Genomic DNA, 22617 nt, shown 5'->3' on the forward strand with positions numbered 1-22617 from the left:
CAATGTTAGTATAAAATTCTGAAATGTGGAGATATGAAAATAAATCTTTAAAAACGCTATTTATCAGATGAAAATATTAAGTATTATGTATGTCTGAAAGACTTGTACAACATAGTTAAGACAATTAACATATCAATAGATCATTGTGGTAGAGAGAAAATGGTAAAGGAGGCATACAGAAAGTATGAAAATATTTCATACAAAGCTTTATAACTTTACAAGGAACTTTGCGAAGAATGCAAACTGAAAAGCTGCAAACGCTTCTCAATTAATGGTAAAACTGGCGAAATATATATTAAGTCGGTCTAATAGAATTTTAGAAGAAGTAGACCTTTTATGCAATGTTGTTATTCCTATCACAGTTGATGATCGTGGTAAATTGAGGTCTACACATCCGTTTATATACCTTTTATTAAATATCATTATACACTTATTTTAACTCATAGTGTTTAAATTTGCAATTTAAAATACAAATCCTTCAACAAATGCAAGTCAAAATCATTAGTCTATTTTTATATTAAGAAAACAAATTTATTATATCAAGTTGAACTTGTAATCAGGAATTTTGCATAACCCCTAACTCTTTTTTCAGTGATTTTGTAAAATCCCTAATATTTTCTTGGATTTTACAAAATCACTTAATATTTCAGTGATTTTACAAAATTCCTGAATTGACAATTTACTGTTACATTTATTCCCCTTTTTTTGCTATTTTGTTATATACTGTTTTGTTTTTATAGTGATAAAATTCAATTGAACAGGAACAAAAATAAGATTTAAATACCATCTCAATGTTTGGACTCTAAAAATGAAGCACTATTCCATATACATGTATCTACTAAACATAACATTTACCTAAAGACAAAATAAAATGTTTTGTAAATGTAAGACATGATCATATGACAATTGTTTGATAAATTTATAATGTCTTTACTATACTTACAAGTAGCTTGTTGTATATTGGACGACAGGTTGCTTTCTATGTTATTAGCAATAGCTTTGGCAGTTATATTGTACATCTTTCCTGGCACTCTGTCTGTTATATTGACCTCCTGTGACGACTGGTTATATGTTACGTCTATGACTTCCTCGTTATTTACCAGAATTTTGTATTTTTCAACACCGCCACTTCCTTTCATAATAACTATTCGAATGACATTGATACTATTGTCTTTCACCTGAAGTGAAGGCGAGGACGGATCTGTTGAATAGAACAAATGAAAAATTCAATCTGAACAACATTTTTATTATAGTCCTTTTAAGATTTTTCTCAAAATATCTTTCTAAGACGTAATTTACTATAAACAACACTTCCTGAAGTATAATTGTGTATCATAATGCATAAACTGCAAAATCAAAATGCAATTACTTTTCTGAAAAAGACATTAGAAAAAGTCAATCCGTATTAAACCCAAAAAGAATTAAACATCCGTCGATAATAGGGGCAGGGGGACACATGTCTTCACAAGTATGTCTTGTTATTACTAATAAATCCACTGTCTAATGTGTCAATCGATTCATTGATTTCAACCGAAAAAGAACGTATGATGTATCAGATCAACCTCCAACAATTCGATCCTAAATTACCTTGCGTATATAACTCTAGAAGATTTTCTAGAACAATGCATACAATGAACAACATAAATATTAGTTAGTGAAACTGGTAATAATGAATTTTGAATTCCCGTATGTATCAATCGCAGTCATTATTATCCCAAATCAGCAAATTAGACAGGTGTAAGCCGAAAACGGGCGTTCAGATTTTACATTACTAATTTTGTTCCTCTAGTAATGAGAGCCTATTGAGCTATGCGAAACAACGTGGAGTTGACATTACGCACGTCATACTGTTCAAATCACGTAATGGAAGAATTTCTGATATGATAAAAGTTTCGATTGAATCCAAAGCATTACTTCAAAAACAGTGACTTTTGGCCTAACAACATTATCTGCCAACCTTAGTATAACAATTGTGCACGGAACGATCGGCTAAATAATAAGAATTCAACGGAGACACATCTCTATCAAGATGGCTTTAAATTACATTCATGTACATTTTTTATACTTAAAATAATTAAAATCATGCTTTCTCTTGTGACTTGGAATGTATGCCGTATCATGACATCAATAATTTGCCTAGCAGAATATTTAGGTAAACGAATTGTTATTTTGCCGTATATCGGGTCATAAAGTATTTAACCACTCTACAATTTCTTTACACATTAGACAATACTTACCATACTTTAGGTATAGCAGATACAAGAGTGAACATTGAAACCAGAAATGTAGAACAGATCAACATATCATAGATACCAGGATTAAAATTTGTATATACGACAGACGCGCGTTTCGTCTCCAAGAGACTAATCAGTAACGCTCGTATTCAAAACAGTTAAAAGGCCAAAATTCCTAAAAGTGTTGCCAAATACATCCAAAGTAATCTAATCGTGAGGTAGAAAAGCCTTAGTATTAAAAACAATTCAGAAGTTTGTAAACAGTTAATTTATAAATATGACCATATAAATGATAATTCATGTCAGCACAGAAGTGCTGACTACTGGGCAGGTGATACCCTTGCGGAATTAGGTGGCGTTGCAATAATGCACAAGAAAATATTGTCGTTCAACATTAAACTAATCAACTCTCCCGTCTATGAAAGATTACTGAGATTTTAAAATAGCGTACCGAAAACTACTCACGTCTTTGTAGCGGGCGATTTCAACACTAGTTTAGTGATAGTTCATCATTCACGTATATTCCAAATCCAACTATCCTGGATTATTTATTGGTCAGCTAGAAATTAGCTGGTGACGTAATTTCTTGTAAAAATATTCCCTTAATAAAGTCTTATTTCGGATCACCTACCTGTTTTCCTTAAAGTGAGAATACCGTATATGTTTGGCAGTTCATCAAATGGTTGTAATGGTCAACCGTGGTCAGAGCATCGGAATATGGCATTGATGGATTCAATTAACTTACAAATAAAACATCAGTTGAGCTCTTGTACTTGTCATTAAGTAATTCGTCCAATTTAGATACACTAGCTAGTAAACTTACAGATAAATTGAAAAAGGTGCAAATATAACAATGCCGTCGGGTACGTTTAATCCGAAAACTATGCCGTATTGGTCGGATGAAATAAAACAAGCACATACAGAGGAACGTTTAGCTCGAATGAAATGGCTTAGCCAAAGCAGACTCTGAGGGTGAACTTTCCTTCTTACGTCGAATAGAAATCTGCGAAAAAACGAATTTTTGAATCGTCAACGTTTTGTATATTACGTACACATGGACAATACTTACCGGGAAATATTCGAAGGAACCGTGCTTGATGTCAGACTCTTTTGGCACTAAATATCTCGTTAGAAAAATCATAAAACCAACCACTTGTCGGAGATAATACATCACAACCAACAATGTTAATCTCAAGTCATGTGCAACAAATATTGTCCTCCTCCTAGTAGGTGAAATAACCATGTACGAAATCGAAAAAGTGGATAGAAACCAAAATTATAATCTGTTTGAAACTGTATTAAAGAAGCAAATATAAATTGAAAAATTATTACTCACTCCCAACAAGATTTTCATAATGGGTTTAGCTGTATCACTGCCTCATTCTAGTTACAAGAAAATATAAATTACCTATGAGGATTAGTATGCAAATTGTACGTATGTAATGACAGTTCCCGTGTGTTGGATACGGTTTGGCATAGCGGCTTAATTTAAAAACTGTACCAACTTGGAATTAATAGTAAAGCATTACAATGTATTTATGATTGTTATAGTGATATAACAAGTGGTTTACATTGAGGACATATTACATGAATTAGAATATTTAAAACTGCAAATATTTCAAATATGCGTACAAGTAATCAATCATTCATTCCACAAAGACTCAAAATTCTGTTAAATTGTGCGTATGATTATTCACTTAAATGAAGATTAATCCTCTCAAATCAGTTATCTTGTGCTAAAGAAATGATTTAGACCATACATTCAATCTAGGTGATAAAAGTGTTAACTTTTCAACTGAGATCAAGGCAACTGAACATTAAGGACAGTTGATATCATCGAGTGCAGATATTCTGCATTCATGTAGAAAGGGTCGCAATGCTTATTTTGCTAGAGTCAGTACCGGATCGTGTTGGTTAAATCTGTTAACTGTATGTGGCTTATATAATAACATCGTTATGCTTGTGTTTCTTAACAGGTGTGAACTTTTGAATGGGATAAAACCAAAGATACTTTCCAGCATTGTAAACATATACATGGATTCTCTGAACTAACATATACAACACATAAACTACTTAACAAAACAGAAATTGATGTTTCTATATAACTGTGTGCAATGAATACCGAGTCATTAATCATTTGAAGTCGTTATCAGTTTTTGTGTAGATACCTGTAGATAAAACATGGATTCAGTCCAGATATAATTAAGATATTATCTAATTAGTAAACACTTTTGAAGTTTTTGAAAAACTATATGTTTATGGTCAGATTCCAGACCAAATGTCTGTGAAAATACATTGTCAAGAGTGCGATTAACCTGAATGAGAGACTTTCCAAAGGATGAGAGATTTCGTAGAGATAGTTGTCTCATTGATAACGATTTCATAAAATTATCCGAGATCAATGGATATGATTTCTTGGGCAATATGCAAAAATTATTGGCAGACGTGTAACCGCAAAACATTTAGCTAAACTTTGCACAACTCCCTCGACTAGCGGAAACTGCAATTAGTGGACACTTTGTCCAAGATACACGTAGCAATCAAATAAGTTTGTGCACAGAACTTCAAACTCAACGACTCTAACTTCATAAGAGATTATCAGATTTGACTAGTTACAACTTCGTATACACATTAATTTCAAAATCATGCGAGAATGTTTCTTCATTTCTGATTGGTAACTACAAACCTCTCTACGACTTTTTAACACCAGAGCATCGTTTGGGAGTCCTTAACAGAGGATATTCCTTTTTACATTGTAAAATATTGTAGACTGTGAATACTCCTCAATTCAAAATAGTATCATGATGATGTGTATCAATTGTTCTGGTTTGATGACAGCACGCGTTAAATCTTTGAAACTTTGTTTGACTGCTGCAAATTTCCTGTTTACCTATAGCGTCGCTTGGTAAACTCAATTTGCGACAGTTAAACCCATGTTTGACGTAGGCCATGCTTCAACTTCAATAAAGTTTGTTTTAAATGTAAATCTGCTTGTGATGCGTTTATCGATTACTTGTTTATGATTATTTATAGCTAGAATTTAAATACTATTAAAGGTATCTTATGATACAAGATCAAAATAAGCCTCAAATATAGCATAACGATGTTGTTTTTTTATACTGACTCTCTCAGAATGTCCGATATGACGAGCTAATTTTCGAGCTTATGAAGTCAGTTTTAAACATGAATGGGTCTATAGTACACGGGTGCCTCACTCGCAGTATCAATTACTATGTTCAGTGGATCGTACAATTGGGGTACTAAAGTTAATTTTGCAATTAAATGAGACAGTTCATATCATAGGAAACATGTGTACTAAGTTTCGAGTTGATTGGACTTCTCCTTCATAAAAAGATACCTTGACCAAAATATTAAACCAAGACCTTTAACATGCAACTCGCACTATCATTTTCTATGTTCAGAGGACTGTGAAATTAGGGTCATAAACTTAATTAGGGGGATAGCATAAAATAGTTAGAAAACTTCTTTTACGGGTGTATTTTATTCATAACTGTACAAAACCGGACATTAACGCGCGTTGTTGCTGCCCTGATACATAAAGTCATTGCCTAAATACATTTCCAGTAACTAGTCCTACCAGAGATTTAAACACATATAAGGCAGTAAAATCAAAGAACAATAACCTATAAAATACAATCGCCGTCCGATGATTTTCGCGCAGACGTTTTATCATATTTTATCATATAGTCATTTTTATTTTTATTCAGATAGAATTCTTGTTGTTTATTACTTACATGTAGCACTTGCATCTATCTTTCGTGCGTCGCTTTCTAATCTGTTTGATATTGAATAAATGGTTATATCTTTGTATAATGTTCCAGGAGTAAGATGACCTATTGTGACATATGTTGTATTAGAATCAGATGTTGCCTTCTGCGAATGATTTTTCCCATCGATATCTATATGAAATAATTCAACTATTCCTTTTCCATGTACTATCATAATGATTAAAGTTTCAGTTGTTTTGTCGCTCACTTGAACTAATGATGGTGCATCGGGAACTGCAATTTATGTAAATTTAAATTTGTATAATCAATACAATTTGGTTATATTGCACTTTCACATAAAGAAAATAACTCTTCAATAATTTTTTCATCAAAAACAATCGAACGAAATTCACACATTTAATATTATTCAAATGTAACTAAGTAGGATACATTTTATTGAAGTACAGTATAAATCTTTTTTCACACAGGCGCATGGTTTTTGCATATTTAAAAACAAAAAAGACGCGCGTTACGTCTTTAAAATGTCAGCAGTTACTCTCGAAATTAAGTTGTTGTGGGCTAAAACATGTTTCGTGTATTTCGAACAATTATAAAATTTGCGGTCTTGGAAGCAGTTAATTAATAAATCTGAGAATATCAATGATTGATTGCTTGTTGCAAATAAACTTTTAACAGCACAGCTTTTATATTTGAAGTTCAATATATAAGTGTTGATTTTCAATGTATATGATGTATATAATTTTTGTAAAATTCTTGGTGGTTTCCGTTGTAATGCTGTGGTTTACATGTTTTAAAGTCCTATTGCATTATATATTTACGTATTGCTCTGTAATGTGCCTATATGTGTGTATTTGTACTATATTCCTGTCACGTCATATTGTAATTTTATTGGTACTTTTGACATTACCATGAGCGGGATATATGGTAATCCTTAAAACTAGATTCAAGCCATCACGCTTTTTAAAATACTATGTACCATGTCAGAAAGATGGCAGTTGTTATCAACTATGCCGTTTCTATTTATAACAGTGTTTATTATTGTTGCAGTTCAGTGTTTCTACTGATCCGTTGTTTTTTTCTCCTTGAGTTGATGTTTTTCTCTCGATTTTGGTTTGTGACCAGGTTTGTTTTCGCTTAATCTATATCTGACCTATAGTGAACATCGGTTTACTTCTGTATCCTTAATTTGATGAAGGTTAATCAAGAAAGACGGTACAGACGTATGCAATTAATAACGTGTTGTTTTCAGATTTTGTGTAAATAACTTTAAGAACTTACTAGTTGAGGTGTCATTCATAATTATAATTTCACCAAACAAACCATGCGATACTGCTTGGACTTTTATGTCACTGTACATTTGTCCTGGTGTAAGCTTTTCTAAGACCAAGTCTGTTTGGTTTATTTTTCCTTTGACGTTATATCTGTCATTGATTTGAATGTAAAACCATTCTGTTATTCCTTGACCTTGAACAATCTTGATGCCTAATGATTCTGTTGTCCGATTTAATAAATATACTGCTACAGGCCTGTCTGGGTCTTATAAAAACAATAACGATGTCAGAGTTTCAAGAAAAACAAAATTTGTGTAATTGACTTTTTATTTATCTTCGGCCAAAAAAGAAGCCGGAAGCATTTCAATATAGAATACATAGTTTATCACTTTTGATGTGTTTTCCCTTGGTTTAAGTTTGTATCCCGGATTTGCTTTCTCTTAATCAATTTATGACTTTTGAACAGCGGTATATTACTGTTGCCTTTAATAAACTTTTTTTTAATTTTTTTTTTATTTTAGAGTTAGGTGTCACGTCCATTTTTACTGATCTAGTACAAATTTCTATTCAAAAATTTCAAACTCGTGTACATTCTTAGAAAAGATTCAATGAAGAAAGTACATAATTTTTTAACCTTGATTTCTTGAATTATGCATTTGTAGAAAGAGTTCTTCCTATGCAAAAATGTAAACTGGAACAAACTTGATTTGTTATTTTTAGTACAACAAAAGGGTTAATATTATAAATGAAATCCAAATTTCCATATAAGTGTTTAGTACTTTACACATTTTTTCTTCTTGTTTTGTTTCCGTTAACTTTGACAGGAATTTGTTTGGAAAGAATTGACATCCACTTGTATTTTTGTCCAACTGATTTTTATAGTTCGTTCATATGTTGTACTGTTATACCACTGTCCCAGGTTAGGGGGAGGGTTGGGATCCTGCTAACATGTTTAACCCCGCCACATTATTTATGTATGTGCATGTCCCAAGTCAGGAGCCTGTTATTCAGTGGTTGTCGTTTGTTTATGTGTTACATATTTGTTTTTCGTTAAATTTTTTTACATAAATAAGCTAAGGCCGTTGGTTTTCTCGTTTGAATTGTTCTACATTATATTATCGGGGCCTTTTATAGCTCACTATGCGGTATGGGCTTTGCTTATTGTTGAAGGCCGTACGGTGACCTGTAGTTGTTAATGTCTGTGTCATTTTAGTCTTTTGTGGATAGTTGTCTCATTGGCAATCATACCACATCTTCTTTTTTATATGGTTCCTTAAATGGTTTTGTTTTAATTCAATTATGTCTTACAAAGCTTTTGGTTTCACATGAATTATAGAATGATATCCAAGGAAAGTTATGTTAAAGTTATATGTTAGGTGGAAATCCTGCAAAGTAGAAATTTGTTTTCCTCATCAAGTAAATCACCTACAAAGAAAACTACTGATTCACACCAACTTTTGTACAAGACTGTTTTATTATTTATTCTGAAGCTACTGTTCAGCCATCTTGTATATTGTTACATGATCACTTCTGCAGTGTCATTAAGGATATTCCACTTTAGTAAAACGCCTTTCTTTTGCATATCATCAGGGGTCATATTTTGTCTGTTCCGAAAGTGTTCAATTGATCTGTCAGTAGTGTTTTCCATGGGAACATATTCTAGGGGTTTAAAAATTTATTCATCCAGGTCATCTTTATTTTTAGTGACCACAGAAAGCTAAACAATATATTTAAAATGTTTTATCATATCAACTGTCTGAATAGTAAAAGGTGGAGCTAGTGATATAATCACAATGATCAATTCTATATCACTTAAATGTATATACACCAAAGAAAAGAAAGCTCTGCATTTAAAACAAAATCTTCAAAAACAACAAGCGAGTTTTTTTCTATACTGAACAGATCAAATCTTATTCACAAAAAGTTAAATACTTCTTAATAATTCCATTTAAAGTGTCTTGTACTTGTTAGTTTTCCCTTTGGTTGAGGCTTATGACCAATCATCAAGCCCCTTGTCTAGCACAATGTGAAATTTTTTCTAAACTGTATCAGCATTTTCCCATAACTTGCTCATTCTCATCAAATAAAAGACATAAGTCATCTGCATACTGGCTTAGTAGATATTTATTTATGTTCATACCTTTTATCTCTTAGTTATTGGTAAGTGCAACACTCAATCATTGTAAGTGTCTTTTTAAGTTTGATGTCACACTGTTGTGTTAGGTTGTGTGAAGGTTGGCGCCTATTTAAATGTTTTAACCCGCTGCATTTGTATGGTTCAGTGGTCTCCGATTGTTGCTGTGGTTCATACGTGTTTCTCGTTTTTTATATGGATTATACCGATGGTTTCCTGATTGAATGGTTTTAAACTAGTCATTTTTGAGGGCCCTTTATAGCTTGCTGTGCGGTTTGAGCCAAAGCTACACTAACCTATAAGAATGCTCTTTAACTAATTGGAGCTTGGATGGAGATTTGTCTCATTGATATTCATACCAAATCTTCTCATATCCTATAACAACAAAAAGCGATCAGGGTTTAACAACGATCTATATCTTTCTATAATGTTTATCTAATAGATGTAAGAACCTCTTTGAAGTCAACTGATAATCTTATAATAAAGGCAACAGTAGTATACCGCTGTTCAAAACTCATAAATCCATGGACAAAAAACAAAAACGGGGTAACAAACTAAAACCGAGGGAAACGCATAAAATATAAGAGGAGAACAACGACATAACACTAAAATGTAACACACATAGACAAAATCCCACGAGAATAACAAATATAACATATATATATAACATCAAAACCAAATACATGAATTTGGAATGGACAAGTACCGTGACACGTCTTATCGCAATGTGAATTTACACTCAAAAATAAGAGAAAACAAACGACACAACGTTATAATGTAATACACACAGAAACGAACTATAATATAACAATGGCCGTATTCCTGACTTGGTACAGGGCATTTGTAAAGGAAAAAATGGTGGGTTGAACCTGGTTTTGTGGCATGCCAAACCTCGCACTTTTATGGCCATGTGAAATATAACATCAAAATGACAACACAGGACTACAATATAAATAAATTGGAGAACACAATTGACAAAGAATCACACGAACAACAGCCAACAAAAGGCAACAAGTTCAAAATTTTAATACGCCAGAAGTGTATTTTGTCCACACAAGACCTACGTGTGACGCCCATATACAAAAGTTTGAAAGCCGAAACGAGTACAAAGTTGAACAGCATCGAGGACCAAAAGATCAAAAAGGTTGTGCTAAAAACGGCAAGGGTTTTCTGTAAGTTACCAGAAAATCCCTTTAATTTAGAATAATTTATACTTTTGCAAACAGTAAATTTTATAAAATGAATATTCAAAAGATGTACATGATAAAACTGAAGTATTAACTAATTGCAGGAAACAACTGAAATACATTTACATAACCAGACATCTGAAACACAAAAGTAGACACATCCGAATAAGTTTAAACCTCTACGCCAAGTGACGTCCTATTTGAAACTGAAAAATGACGAAAAAATGACGTCATTTGAATTTGTAAAACAGATCATCAAAAAATGAAAATGACGTCACATAAGAATGAATAAGATAGAATTAGAATTGATTTAAGATTATATATTTGAACTAAATACTGATATTGCATTTCATAACAAAGCACATTTTAATACTTATTAATATCAAACTAAGGTAGCAATTAACTATATTATAAAACTATGTCCAGTAATAACCATTCTATACTTAAAGCCAGCCCCCATTAGCTGCAAGATTTATAAGCATATCAAATACTAACTTGTGTTTATAGTTAAGGTATATGCTGTACTGTTTAACCCATTTGATGTCGTTCCAACCATTGCTAAATACTGATTGCCTGGTTCAAGTCCTCCTATAATTATTTTGGTATTTTGAGGCGTTTCAACATATATATTAACTCTTTCTATCCAAACAAACAACTTGTCAAATTTTCCAGATTCCCTGGCTATGGACAGGGCTACTGAAGTATCGTTTTGGTTTTCCACATCTACATTCGATGGTGGATTTGAATCTATGAAAAATAATAATAATAGTTGTAACCAAAATATGAGGTTATATATATGAAAACGCTCACGATGGACTACAATAAAGGAAAACCGAACAGCACATACGTTCTAATAAAAATAGCCAGAAGAAATGGATTAACGTTTTATTAAACATTCATATGCGTCAATAAAGTTTTGATTGAATGTTGGGTGTTTTTTCCCATTTGTATTACAAGTATATAAGTATTGTATTTGCGCAATGTGATTTAAGAAAAGTTTACACAGACACACATTTGTAACATTTGGATCCATAAAATCTACGCATAAAAATATAGTGGTTTACATAAAAAGATCGAAAATCAGAACACAAAGAACCAAGCTTATAAATAGACTTTAGAGTACTCGCAGATCTGTTCATTGTGTCTTTTTGTGTCGGGATGTAAAAGTACCCTGCCACGTCTATTTGTATTTTTGTCCATCTGATGAGTTAAGCCTTTTTCAACTGTTTTTTTTTGTTCCGTCTTATGTTGTACTGTTATATACCACTGTCCGAGATTAGGGGGAGGGTTGGGATCCCGCTAACATGTTTAACCCCGCCACATTATTTATGTATGTGCCTGTCCCAAGTCAGGAACCTGTAATTCAGTGGTTGTCGTTTTTTTTATGTGTTACATATTTGTTTCTCGTTCATTTTCTATATAAATAAGGCCTTTAGTTTTCTCGTTTGAATAGTTTTACATTGTCTTATCGGGGACTTTTATAGCTGACTATGCGGTATGGGCTTTGCTCATTGTTGAATGCCGTACGGTGATCTATTGTTGTTAATGTCTGTGTCATTTTTGTCTCTTGTGGACTATTGTCTCAATGACAATCATACCACATCTTCTTTTTTTATATTTCATAACGTTTAACAACTCGCATTCTTTTCTTTTCTCTAAGGTAAATGTAATTTTGTGCGCGATATAGATTGCATTTCTGTTAATACTGACAATGAAATTTCCCATAGGAACTGCTTTTACGGCTAAAACTGTACCGCTTTTACTATGAAATTAAAAAAAATCTTATCCTAGAATTGAAAGTTCATATGCACTACAATTTTTTTCAAAGGTAAAAATATAGGGCTGTGCGGCATATTTTCAACGTTTATATGCCCTGAACTTTTCAGAGTTTAAACTAACAATAATTTTCTAAAATATCCCTACCTCGAATGAAGGGCTACCACAGTTTTCAATGTAAACAATAGGCACATGTATATTTACTGGTAACATTCCCAATTTATGTCTCTATGAGATGGAACACAAAGAGCATAACTGGGAACCAGTCTGTAAACAAAATTAATTTTCTATGAGTATTCTAAATCTCCCCAAAGTGGCGTGGTTTGAGAAACAGCTGTATTTACAAAGTGCAACCTATAAGCGCTAAGATGTGGAAAAAGTCTTCCATATGTTTGATTTTTAAAAGAAAAAAGCAGTGAAATATAAGATATATTTGTTGTAACCATGGCAAAAATCTGTAATTGTTTTGTACAAAATATTGCAAAAAGGACTGGGACATGCTATAAAATTCGGTCTTATATAGAAATTCAATCTTTTTAAGCATTTTATTTACATTTATCCATCAGAATTTAAATACAAATAAAATGCATTTCATCTCACTGAAAAAAAAATCGAGCGAAAATCAAAACGGTCAGCAAACATTACAGTAAATTCTGGACCGATGGCTGGTATGAAAATGAAATTATGGACAATCAATTAAGTTCAAATTTTAAAAATATATTACTAGGGATAAACTGCAAACAACGTTTCTTACTATATAACGATCTTATGAGCCACTAGATTTTTGGAATCTACAATAGCATTCATACTATTAGATGTGTCACAATGATATCAGTTTGCACACTAGTAACAGATCTTCAATGCAGCGAAAAATACGAACAAGTGAAGGTTGTTTTTAGCTGTCCCCTAACCAATGGTGTAGACTTGTTCATTGAAATTTTGTTTTTATGTAGTTAGTTTCATTTTTCATAATGTTAATCATTCAGTTGAACTACTGATGGTATGATACTAAACCCCTAACGGGAAGGATTGTGCCTGATGTTCATATGATGAAATCATAATCTTTCAGTCAGTTTAATTGAAGTCTGGAGCTGGCATGTCAGTTAACTGCTAGTAGTCTGTTGTTATTTATGTATTTTTGTCATTTTGTTTATTTTCTTTGGTTACATCTTCTGACATCAGACTCGGATTTCTCTTGAACTGAATTTTAATGTGCGTATTGTTATGCGTTTACTTTACTACATTGGTTAGAGGTATAGGGGGAGGGTTGAGATCTCACAAACATGTTTAACCCCGCCGCATTTTTGCGCCTGTCCCAAGTCAGGAGCCTCTGGCCTTTGTTAGTCTTGCATTATTTTAATTTTAGTTTCTTGTGTACAATTTGGGAATTAGTATGGCGTTCATTATCACTGGACTAGTATATATTTGTTTAGGGGCCAGCTGGAGGACGCCTCCGGGTGCGGGAATTTCTCGCTACATTGAAGACCTGTTGGTGACCCTCTGCTGTTGTTTTTTATTTGGTCGGGTTGTTGTCTCTTTGACACATTCCCCATTTCCATTCTCAATTTTACATTATAATGATGATCCCTAATTATTCACATGCCAATGCTATAAGTTGCATGTTGTCCGTTAAACTAACTTACTTGTAGTATGTTCTATAGGTGGCGTCGGAACACTTAATGTGTTGTTGGATATGGATCGAACCGTAATATTCTTGTAAAGAGTGCCAGAATCAAGATCACCAAAGAAAGCAATTATAAAAGTCGAATTAACATCAGCTCGTAATAATTTACATTTCCCAATCATGGATATATTGAAATGGTCAAATAAACCAGCGCCGTGCGTAATGTTGAAACTCAATGAATCATTCGTCTGTGTAAATATTTTTATGCTGGAAGGTGGTTCCGGTGCTGAAAGATTAAATTGTTACTAAATTATTTACTAAATTTAATCCTGGTATCTATTATGAGTTTATTTACTACACTTACATGTCATTTTGAACAGTACTCATTTCACATAAAGATAATATAGTATGGCAAAATTATTTGTGTGGCTTAGCTAAAGTATGAAATAAGTATATTGTATCGAGAGAGTGTTTGTAACTAAAAAAACTCTGGCACAAATCTCGCTGTTGTTTTTAGGTTGCTTAAAATCATATATATCTTCAACCAATAAATGATACGTGTTTTATCGTTTTGTTCATTTTGTTAATACAAACCGATATTCACTCGTGCTAAATTGAGCCTCCTGATTTAATCTTATAATTATTTAAGTTTTGGTGGATTCAAACGATAATTGGTGTTGGCAACAATTAATCTCTTAAATGCATGTTAATCAAAGGTTTAGGTTATGAAGCATCAAATGCATAAGCTTGTTAGGTTTGTGTTTACTCTGTTGTTTGGTGTTTTAAATCAAATGTCAAAATATAGAATAAATCAAATCACTGTTTGTTTCTGTTAATTATTTATGTAATTGTTGTATGTTTATCCTTTTCATATATGTACACTTTGTTATAAATCATTTGAGATTTTTACCATATATTTTAACGACATTTATACATATATAATATGTTTATTTACTTCCTGCAACTTACGTAAATGTATCTCATTTTCTTCATTTCCAGTAAATATCTTTTCACTCAAGCTTCTCAAACCATTAGAAATGCAATAAACCTGAGTGTTGTGGTATGTTGCACCCGGAGTTAGGTGCTCGATCATTACTGTTTCCGTACCAAATTTATTTTTCGGAGTAAAACTTGAAAATAGTTTTCCATTCATAAATACATCAAACGAATAATGTGTCTGTACTACTATGGTGATAGATGTTGTTGTTACATCAGATAGAGAGGCACTTTCTGGAGAAGGAGGTGCTGCAAAACATGTTCACGTTTTGTGTATTTGATAAAGGAGCATAGGAAAAAATATATTATTATCATAGTAGAATATTAGGCAGTTAGAAGGTCACATATACAAATAATTGAATAATTAGGAATTAAAACTAGTGACTACGACGGTGTGATACAAGACTATAAAATAAGTGACAACTTTGGCTATACTTTTTGAACCTTTTGGATTATAGCTCTTCATCTTTTATATAAGCTTTGGATTTCAAATATTTAGGCCACGAGCATCACTGAAGAGACATGTATTGTCGAAATGCGCATCTGGTGCAAGAAAATTAGTACCGTTAATTTAATTACTACCACTGGGTCGATGCCTCTGCTGGTGGACTATTAGTCCCCGAGGGTATCACCAGCCCAGTAGCCAGTACTTCGGTACTGGCATGAAAATACGGATTTTTTGTGTTATTAAAATTTGCTGTTACTAAATGATAGAAATTATTATAAATTAAGGAATGTATCTCCCTCATGCAAAGCTCTGATTCCTTTCACGAATTTGGCTATACTTTTTGAACCTTTTGGATTATAGCTCTTCATCTTTTATATAAGCTTTGGATTTCAAATATTTAGGCCACGAGCATCACTGAAGAGACATGTATTGTCGAAATGCGCATCTGGTGCAAGAAAATTAGTACCGTTAATTTAATTGTCCAAATATGTGAAAAATAATTCAAATAAGAGACAATTATCTTAAATAAGTGACAAAAATAAAAAGAGACAATTAATAGAAGAAAAACTACACTGGCAGTCAACTGTGAGAATTTGCTTGAGTGACTTTCAGATGATTATTCTTCTTTCCTTATATTTGTTGAGATGATAAACACTCACATTGCTATCAGTCTTCTTTGTATTTCGAATGTGATTAAACAAACAAAAGTAAATGTCTAATAATTAAGTTTGTTTTTAATTATCTGTTTCTAAATCGTTCTTATTTTTATATTAAAACGAATATTCCTATAAAAGAGGGACGAAAGATACCAAAGGGACAGTCAAACTCATAAATCTAAAACACACTGACAACGCTATGGCTAAAAATGAAAAAGACAAACAGAAAAACAATAGCACACACGACACAACATGACACAACATAGAAAACTAACGAATAAACAACACGAACCCCACCAAAAACTAGGGGTGATCTCAGGTGCTCCGGAAGGGTAAGCAGATCCTGCTCCACATGTGGCACCCGTCGTGTTGCTTATGTGAATACAAATCCGGTAAATAGTCTAATTCGGTATGTCACATTCAAGAAAGGGAAGGGGATTGTAGTTACGACGTAAGGAACATATCCGATATCATTTGTGAAACGGTTATTCCATAACGGTCAACCAACTCGTGATGGCGTCCGTAAAATTGGCGTCCATATAAATGTATAGAAGGTAAGATAATATGTCATATTTCTATAATAAGAAACACACTTCCAAGTACTCGCAAATCAATTTGTATTCGACCGGCCGTCAGAGCAGAAAATTGATAAGATAATTCAAAGCAGGCATGATCCTGTCTTGTCATGAATCACAGTTTATGTCCAAACGTATTGTAAGCCCTATTGAAGATCTAAATTATATTCAAGTAATTGAATTCAAAAAGATTTGCCGTTACCTTAATGGTATTCTGTTGCTAACAAGAATTCTTTGCACATACACTGTCGAACTTGCTTTAAATCATAAATATTAACAGCGATCACTGTCCTGTTGTAGATTTAGATTTTTCAGTACTTATACACCCTTGACTTTCAACTATTCGGCTTTGAGATTTCCTACAGAAGTCAAATCTAGAACTGTGCTTCAGACGCATTCAATTTATTACTTCTTGTTTTTAATTTTGACAGCAATGGGTTCATTCCTCTGCGGGTTGACTTTTAATTCCCGAAGTTATCATGAGCTGATCAGAAGTCAGTACATCGGTACTGACATGTTTTTAGAACAAAACTGTGTAAAATTCTGCGTTTTGAATTTTGAATTATAAAATATCTAAGGTTTCAAATATCAAGTAATAAAATTAAAAATGAAAAAGGGGAATGTGTCAAAGAGTTACAAACCCTACCAAATGAAACACAACAGCCAAAGGCCACCAAATGCGTGCACAGCGAGCATATCATGGACCTTGAGGCGGGCTTCAGATGCAAGTTGTGTAATATTTCATTAACAATGGATGTCACACTTAATCCTAAACATAAACTACAAAAATGGACAATCATTTACTAACATGCCAGCTGCAGACCTCATTTAAACTGACTTAAGATTTTAGATTATGTCCTTATTGTATGAAAATCAAGCACAATCCCTCCCTCTAATGGTTAAGGAGCATACTATCATGAAATATATGAAAGGAACATAACCCGTGTTATCATGCCAGTAAAACATTATGTGTTAGTCTAATGATTATCAAAAAGAATGATATACAAAAATTCCCTTCGACTGTCTTCAGGATTTCTACGTTATACAAATGTGTCCTTTATTATATTGCTGTCACTGTTTAATTTACACTTTTTTTTAAATTAATATTCAGGTTAAGGAAATAATAACGCAATAATATTACCTGTACAGAAGTTGCGACTTATTGCCTGGCTGGATATGATATCACGAAATTTAGTTAGTACACTTATATTGTAACATGTTGCGGCCTTCAAATTGGTAACTGTATAGTTAGTAGAAAGTGCTTCCAATTCTTTTGATCTGACATATACAAGAAAGCTTGTATAGTTGATGTTTGCTGGAACTATTCTTAAGAAAATAGTTGATGATGTCTGAGTCTGAATCTGTATGTCCTCTGGTGGATCTAAAAAAATATGTATTTTTAAAACACATCGTAATCCGATGAACAGTATACTTAATATAAATTTGAGATGAATATTTTCGTTTTCTATTAAGAAGAACTATTTTGTAACATGCTACTTAGTGAGTAGCTGAATACTTGAAATTCTATATGACTATTTACCAAACGGATCGTATCAAGATTTGTTAATTTTATCTTTGTGTAGATGCAAAATACTTTATAAATTGATCCAAATGAATATAATGTTTTTCTTTTTTTTTTCTATAGGAAATTATAGGTATTCATATAGCATGTATATGTTACAATGATTTGTAAAATCTGAGCTTTCGTACTGATTAGTGATTTTATAAAATACCTCATTTTACCTAGGGATTTAACAAAATTACTGAAATATCTAAGTTCTTTTTTACAGATTCCCGGGTTAAATTCAGTGAATTGTAAAAACAATTAGTTGATTTTGATATACGAATTATTTAAAAAAAAAAAAAAAAAAAAAAAAATCAAATTTAGTATGCAATAATTCAATATCACTGTACAATACTTTTAATTAGTATTGTTTTTAAATATTTCAAAATTGTTTAATTGTATGAAAAAAAAATATTTCTAATATATTTCTAATATGAATAAAATGAGAAAGGAAATGGGGAATGTGTCAAAGCGACAACAACCCGACCATAGAGCAGACAACAACCGAAGGCCACCAATGGGTCTTCAATGTAGCGAGAAACTCCCGCACCCGTAGATTTCCTTCAGCTTGCCCCTTAAAAAATATGTATACTAGTACAGTGATAATGGACGTTTAGTTTAGTTTAGTTTAGTTTAAACATATTTATGTATAGTGGATTGGAAAACAAGTTTTGCAACTTATATTAATCCCTTTCCACTTTGATGTGCGAGTGCTGCCTTGTAGCGGCATTAGCCTACTCTTTTTCGAAATCTACAAGGGTGTCTTTAACGTGCAAGAGATATGACTCTCTCTTAATACGGACCATACTCGCAAATGGTGTCAAGGGAGAGCCGAAAATTGAGTTCCTGAAATTTTCATCTCGAACGGGAATCGAACCAGAAACCTTTGTGTTAGTAGTCCGATGTACTAACCACTACACCATGGCTCTCATAATAATGTTACATGTTTTAACAATTTGAACGGCTTTAATGTTTCTAAATAAACATTTTTCGAGGGTTGTTTAATGAATTGCGATATATGTTTGGCTGTTGCATTGTCTTTGAAAAAATAACAAACCTGGACATCTTCCTTGGTTACATGGAACTTGATTCGTTACACTTGAGGGGCCTTTGCAATTTTCTCCTCCAAATTGGGGTTTTGGATTAGTACAGGTTCTTGTTAGTTGTTCCGTTTTAAAACCTGCACCACAGGCTTTAGAGCAATTCTTCGATTCTGTTGTGTAACTGGACCAATTACCATTCACTGTAGGTCGGAAAGTAGAAATATTAACATTTACATATCTCAAATATCCTTAACCTATTTTGCATACACTATCATCAAATGAAAACAAATCCGGGTAGTTTGGACTCACAAAGGAACACAAATTTAGAATGATGCAAATCACAATTATGGTTGATGGTCGAAAGTTCCATTCAATCTTTTTTTTAAATTAAATTTTCTGTGGACGTTTTTTACTCCAATTGTTTTTCTTGTTATTTTAGTTTTCGCAAAATATTCTTATTTGTTGTCTTATGTAACTATTATCAATCATTGAACAGATATTTGTAAGTCAGGAATATCAGACTAAAAAGACAATATCTTTAAAATACCTTTTTGATTTGAATATTGTTTTAACGCTGTTACGATGGACCATATTAATAATGTTATTAACACATAGTTTTTTTCAGCAAATTAATTGATAATTCGTCTATACTATAGGTGTTCTGTTTTACGTAATATCTAAATGTGTTGAAATGTTACCTTCAATCATATCTAAAGGCATAATTATTGTCAATGGCAGGAACAGGCGATATTTTGTTGAATTCATTATTTTTGTTTTAAGTTACAGTATCAATCTCAATTATAAATTATGTAACATTCAAATTTATTTTCTTTCCGTTTTAAAATTTCCGGTAGAGAATTTAACAAAACAACACATCTGAAATATACATTTTTTTTTAATATTATTGGTAAGAAGTAATCGGTTCAAAATCTTTTCTTTGATTTAGAAGCTTCTTTGACACTACACTAATATGTAAAAATACACCGAACACCGTCTCCTCTTGGAAACAGAAGTAAAATCTTATTTGTTCTATACGATAATAATGAATCGTTACAAAATGTATTTCGTATACATAATTAGGTCTTTCCACCTTTCCGTGGAAAGACCTATTGGATGTCTTCTGATTATTAGGTCTTTCCACTTTTCCGTGGAAAGACCTATTGGATTTTTTTCTGATTATTATGAGGTCTTTCCACCTTTCCGTGGAAAGACCTATTGGATTTCTTCTGATTATTATTATTTTTTTTTTCTTCCGCCAACTTTTTTTCCTTTGCAGTTTTTTTGTTTCGCAAGATGTCGCTTAGACATATGGTATATGATATCAAACAGTTATTACGCTTTTATAACTGACACCGTGTAACCAAAATCTTTTCAATGTAAGAGTTATCTCCTCAAACACTGTTTTTCTTGTGATCGCTTAATATTCGCAACCGTATAAGAAACCGACAAATTTATTTTTCCAAATTGCTCGTTATATCCTCAGGATGTTCTGTTTTATTTTGACCGAAGCTATCAATAATTTCTAACTGGGCTGGTGATACCATCGGGACGAAACGTCCACCAGCAGTGACATCGATCCAGTGATTAAATAGGTATCAAAGTACTAGGATTATTATTTAGTACGCCAGACGCGCGTTTCGTCTACATAAGACTCATCAGTGACGCTCAAATCGAAATATTTATAAAGCCAAACAAGTACAAAGTTGAAGAGCATTGAGAATCCAAAATTCCAAAAGTTGTGCCAAATACGACTAAGGTAATCTATGCCTGGAATAAGAAAATCCTTAGTTTTTCGAAAAATTCAAAGTTTTGTAAACAGAAAATTTATAAAAATGACCACATGATTGATATTCATGTCAACAACAAAATGTTGACTACTCGGCTAGTGATACCCTCGGGGACGAAACGTCACCAGCAGTGGCATCGACTCAGTGGTTTAACTAGTTATCAAAAGTACCAGGATTATAATTGTGTACGCCAGATGCGCGTTTCGTCTACATAAGACCAATCAGTGACGCTCAAATCGAAATATTTATAAGGCAAACAAGTACAAAGTTGAAGAGCATTGAGGTACCAAAATTCCAAAAAGTTGTGCCAAATACGGCTAAGGTAATCTATGCCTCGAATAAGAAAATCCTTAGTGTTTTCGAAAAATTCAAAGTTTTGTAAACAGGAAATTTATAAAAATGACCACATGATTGATATTCATGTCAACACCGAAATGTTGACTACGGGGCTGGTGATACCCTCGGGACGAAACGTCCACCAGCAGTGACATCGACCCAATGGTAAAATAGTTATCAAAAGTACCACGATTATAATTTAGTACGCCAGACGCGCGTTTCGTCTACATAAGACTCATCAGTAACGCTCAAATTGAAATATTTATAAAGACAAACAAGTACAAAGTTGAAGAGTATTGAGGAACCAAAATTCCAAAAAGTTGTGCCAAATACAGCTAAGGTAATCTATGCCTGGAATAAGAAAATCCTTAGTTTTTTCGAAAAATTCAAAGTTTTGTAAACAGGAAATTTATAAAAATGACCACATGATTGATATTCATGTCAACAACAAAATGTTGACTACTCGGCTGGTGATACCCTCGGGGACGAAACTTCCAACAGCAGTGGCATTGACCCAGTGGTTTAAATAGTTATCAAAAGTAAAAAAACAATACTGAAATTCTAGCCAAGTTGATATGGCTGAACCCAAACTTCAAAATGGATGGCAAGCTGATATTGAGGTCAAATATATTAAAAAGTATATTCTTTATTAGTGATCTGATGTCAGATAATAATAAATTATTCTCATATGATGAATTTAAAAATAAATATGATAACAATACTATTTTTAGGAGTTTTATGGTATTGTAAGTGCGATTCCAAATAGATGGAAATGTATAATAGAAGGTGGTTCAAAACTGGATATTATTGAAAATAAATTTTCTATAAATTATTTTTTGGAGGATAATAAAATGGTATCTTTATCTTCCCAAAATAAATTGGAAATAAATTTAAATATGCAGAGGGGCCTCGGTGGCCGAGTGGTCCAAGTAGTTACTACTGAGATCACTAGCCAGTCAACACTGAGGTTGTGAGTTCGAACCCCTTCATTATAACCAGAAATTCTTTGCTACAAACATTTCAATTTAAGATTGTTCGTGGGATTCTACCATGTAATACATTTTTATTGAAATATAAATTAAAAGAAACTGAACTATATTTATTTTGTTCAGAAATTAAAGAAAATAATTTTCACATTTTGGGGGAATGTAATGTAACATAAACGTCTGGCTATCCGTTATAGATTGGATTAAACATTATGGCATTCTACTGCATTTCAGTGCAAAAGAAATCATTT

General features: G+C 32.6%; 1 protein-coding gene across 1 annotated transcript; it reads right to left on the minus strand.

Moving 5' to 3' along the window:
- Positions 1-501: 501 nt before the first annotated feature.
- On the minus strand, positions 502-19977 carry LOC139492154 (receptor-type tyrosine-protein phosphatase H-like). The gene is made up of 10 exons (XM_071280295.1): positions 19956-19977; positions 19272-19457; positions 17792-18031; positions 14945-15220; positions 13995-14261; positions 11071-11322; positions 7304-7519; positions 5990-6256; positions 944-1201; positions 502-506 (listed from the first exon to the last, which is right to left on the minus strand). The coding sequence occupies exons 1-10, from the start codon at positions 19975-19977 to the stop codon at positions 502-504; spliced, it is 1989 nt and encodes a 662-aa protein (XP_071136396.1).
- Positions 19978-22617: the final 2640 nt, after the last annotated feature.

The sequence above is a fragment of the Mytilus edulis genome, chromosome 10 (assembly GCF_963676685.1).
Source record: "Mytilus edulis chromosome 10, xbMytEdul2.2, whole genome shotgun sequence".
Lineage (NCBI taxonomy): Eukaryota > Metazoa > Mollusca > Bivalvia > Mytilida > Mytilidae > Mytilus > Mytilus edulis.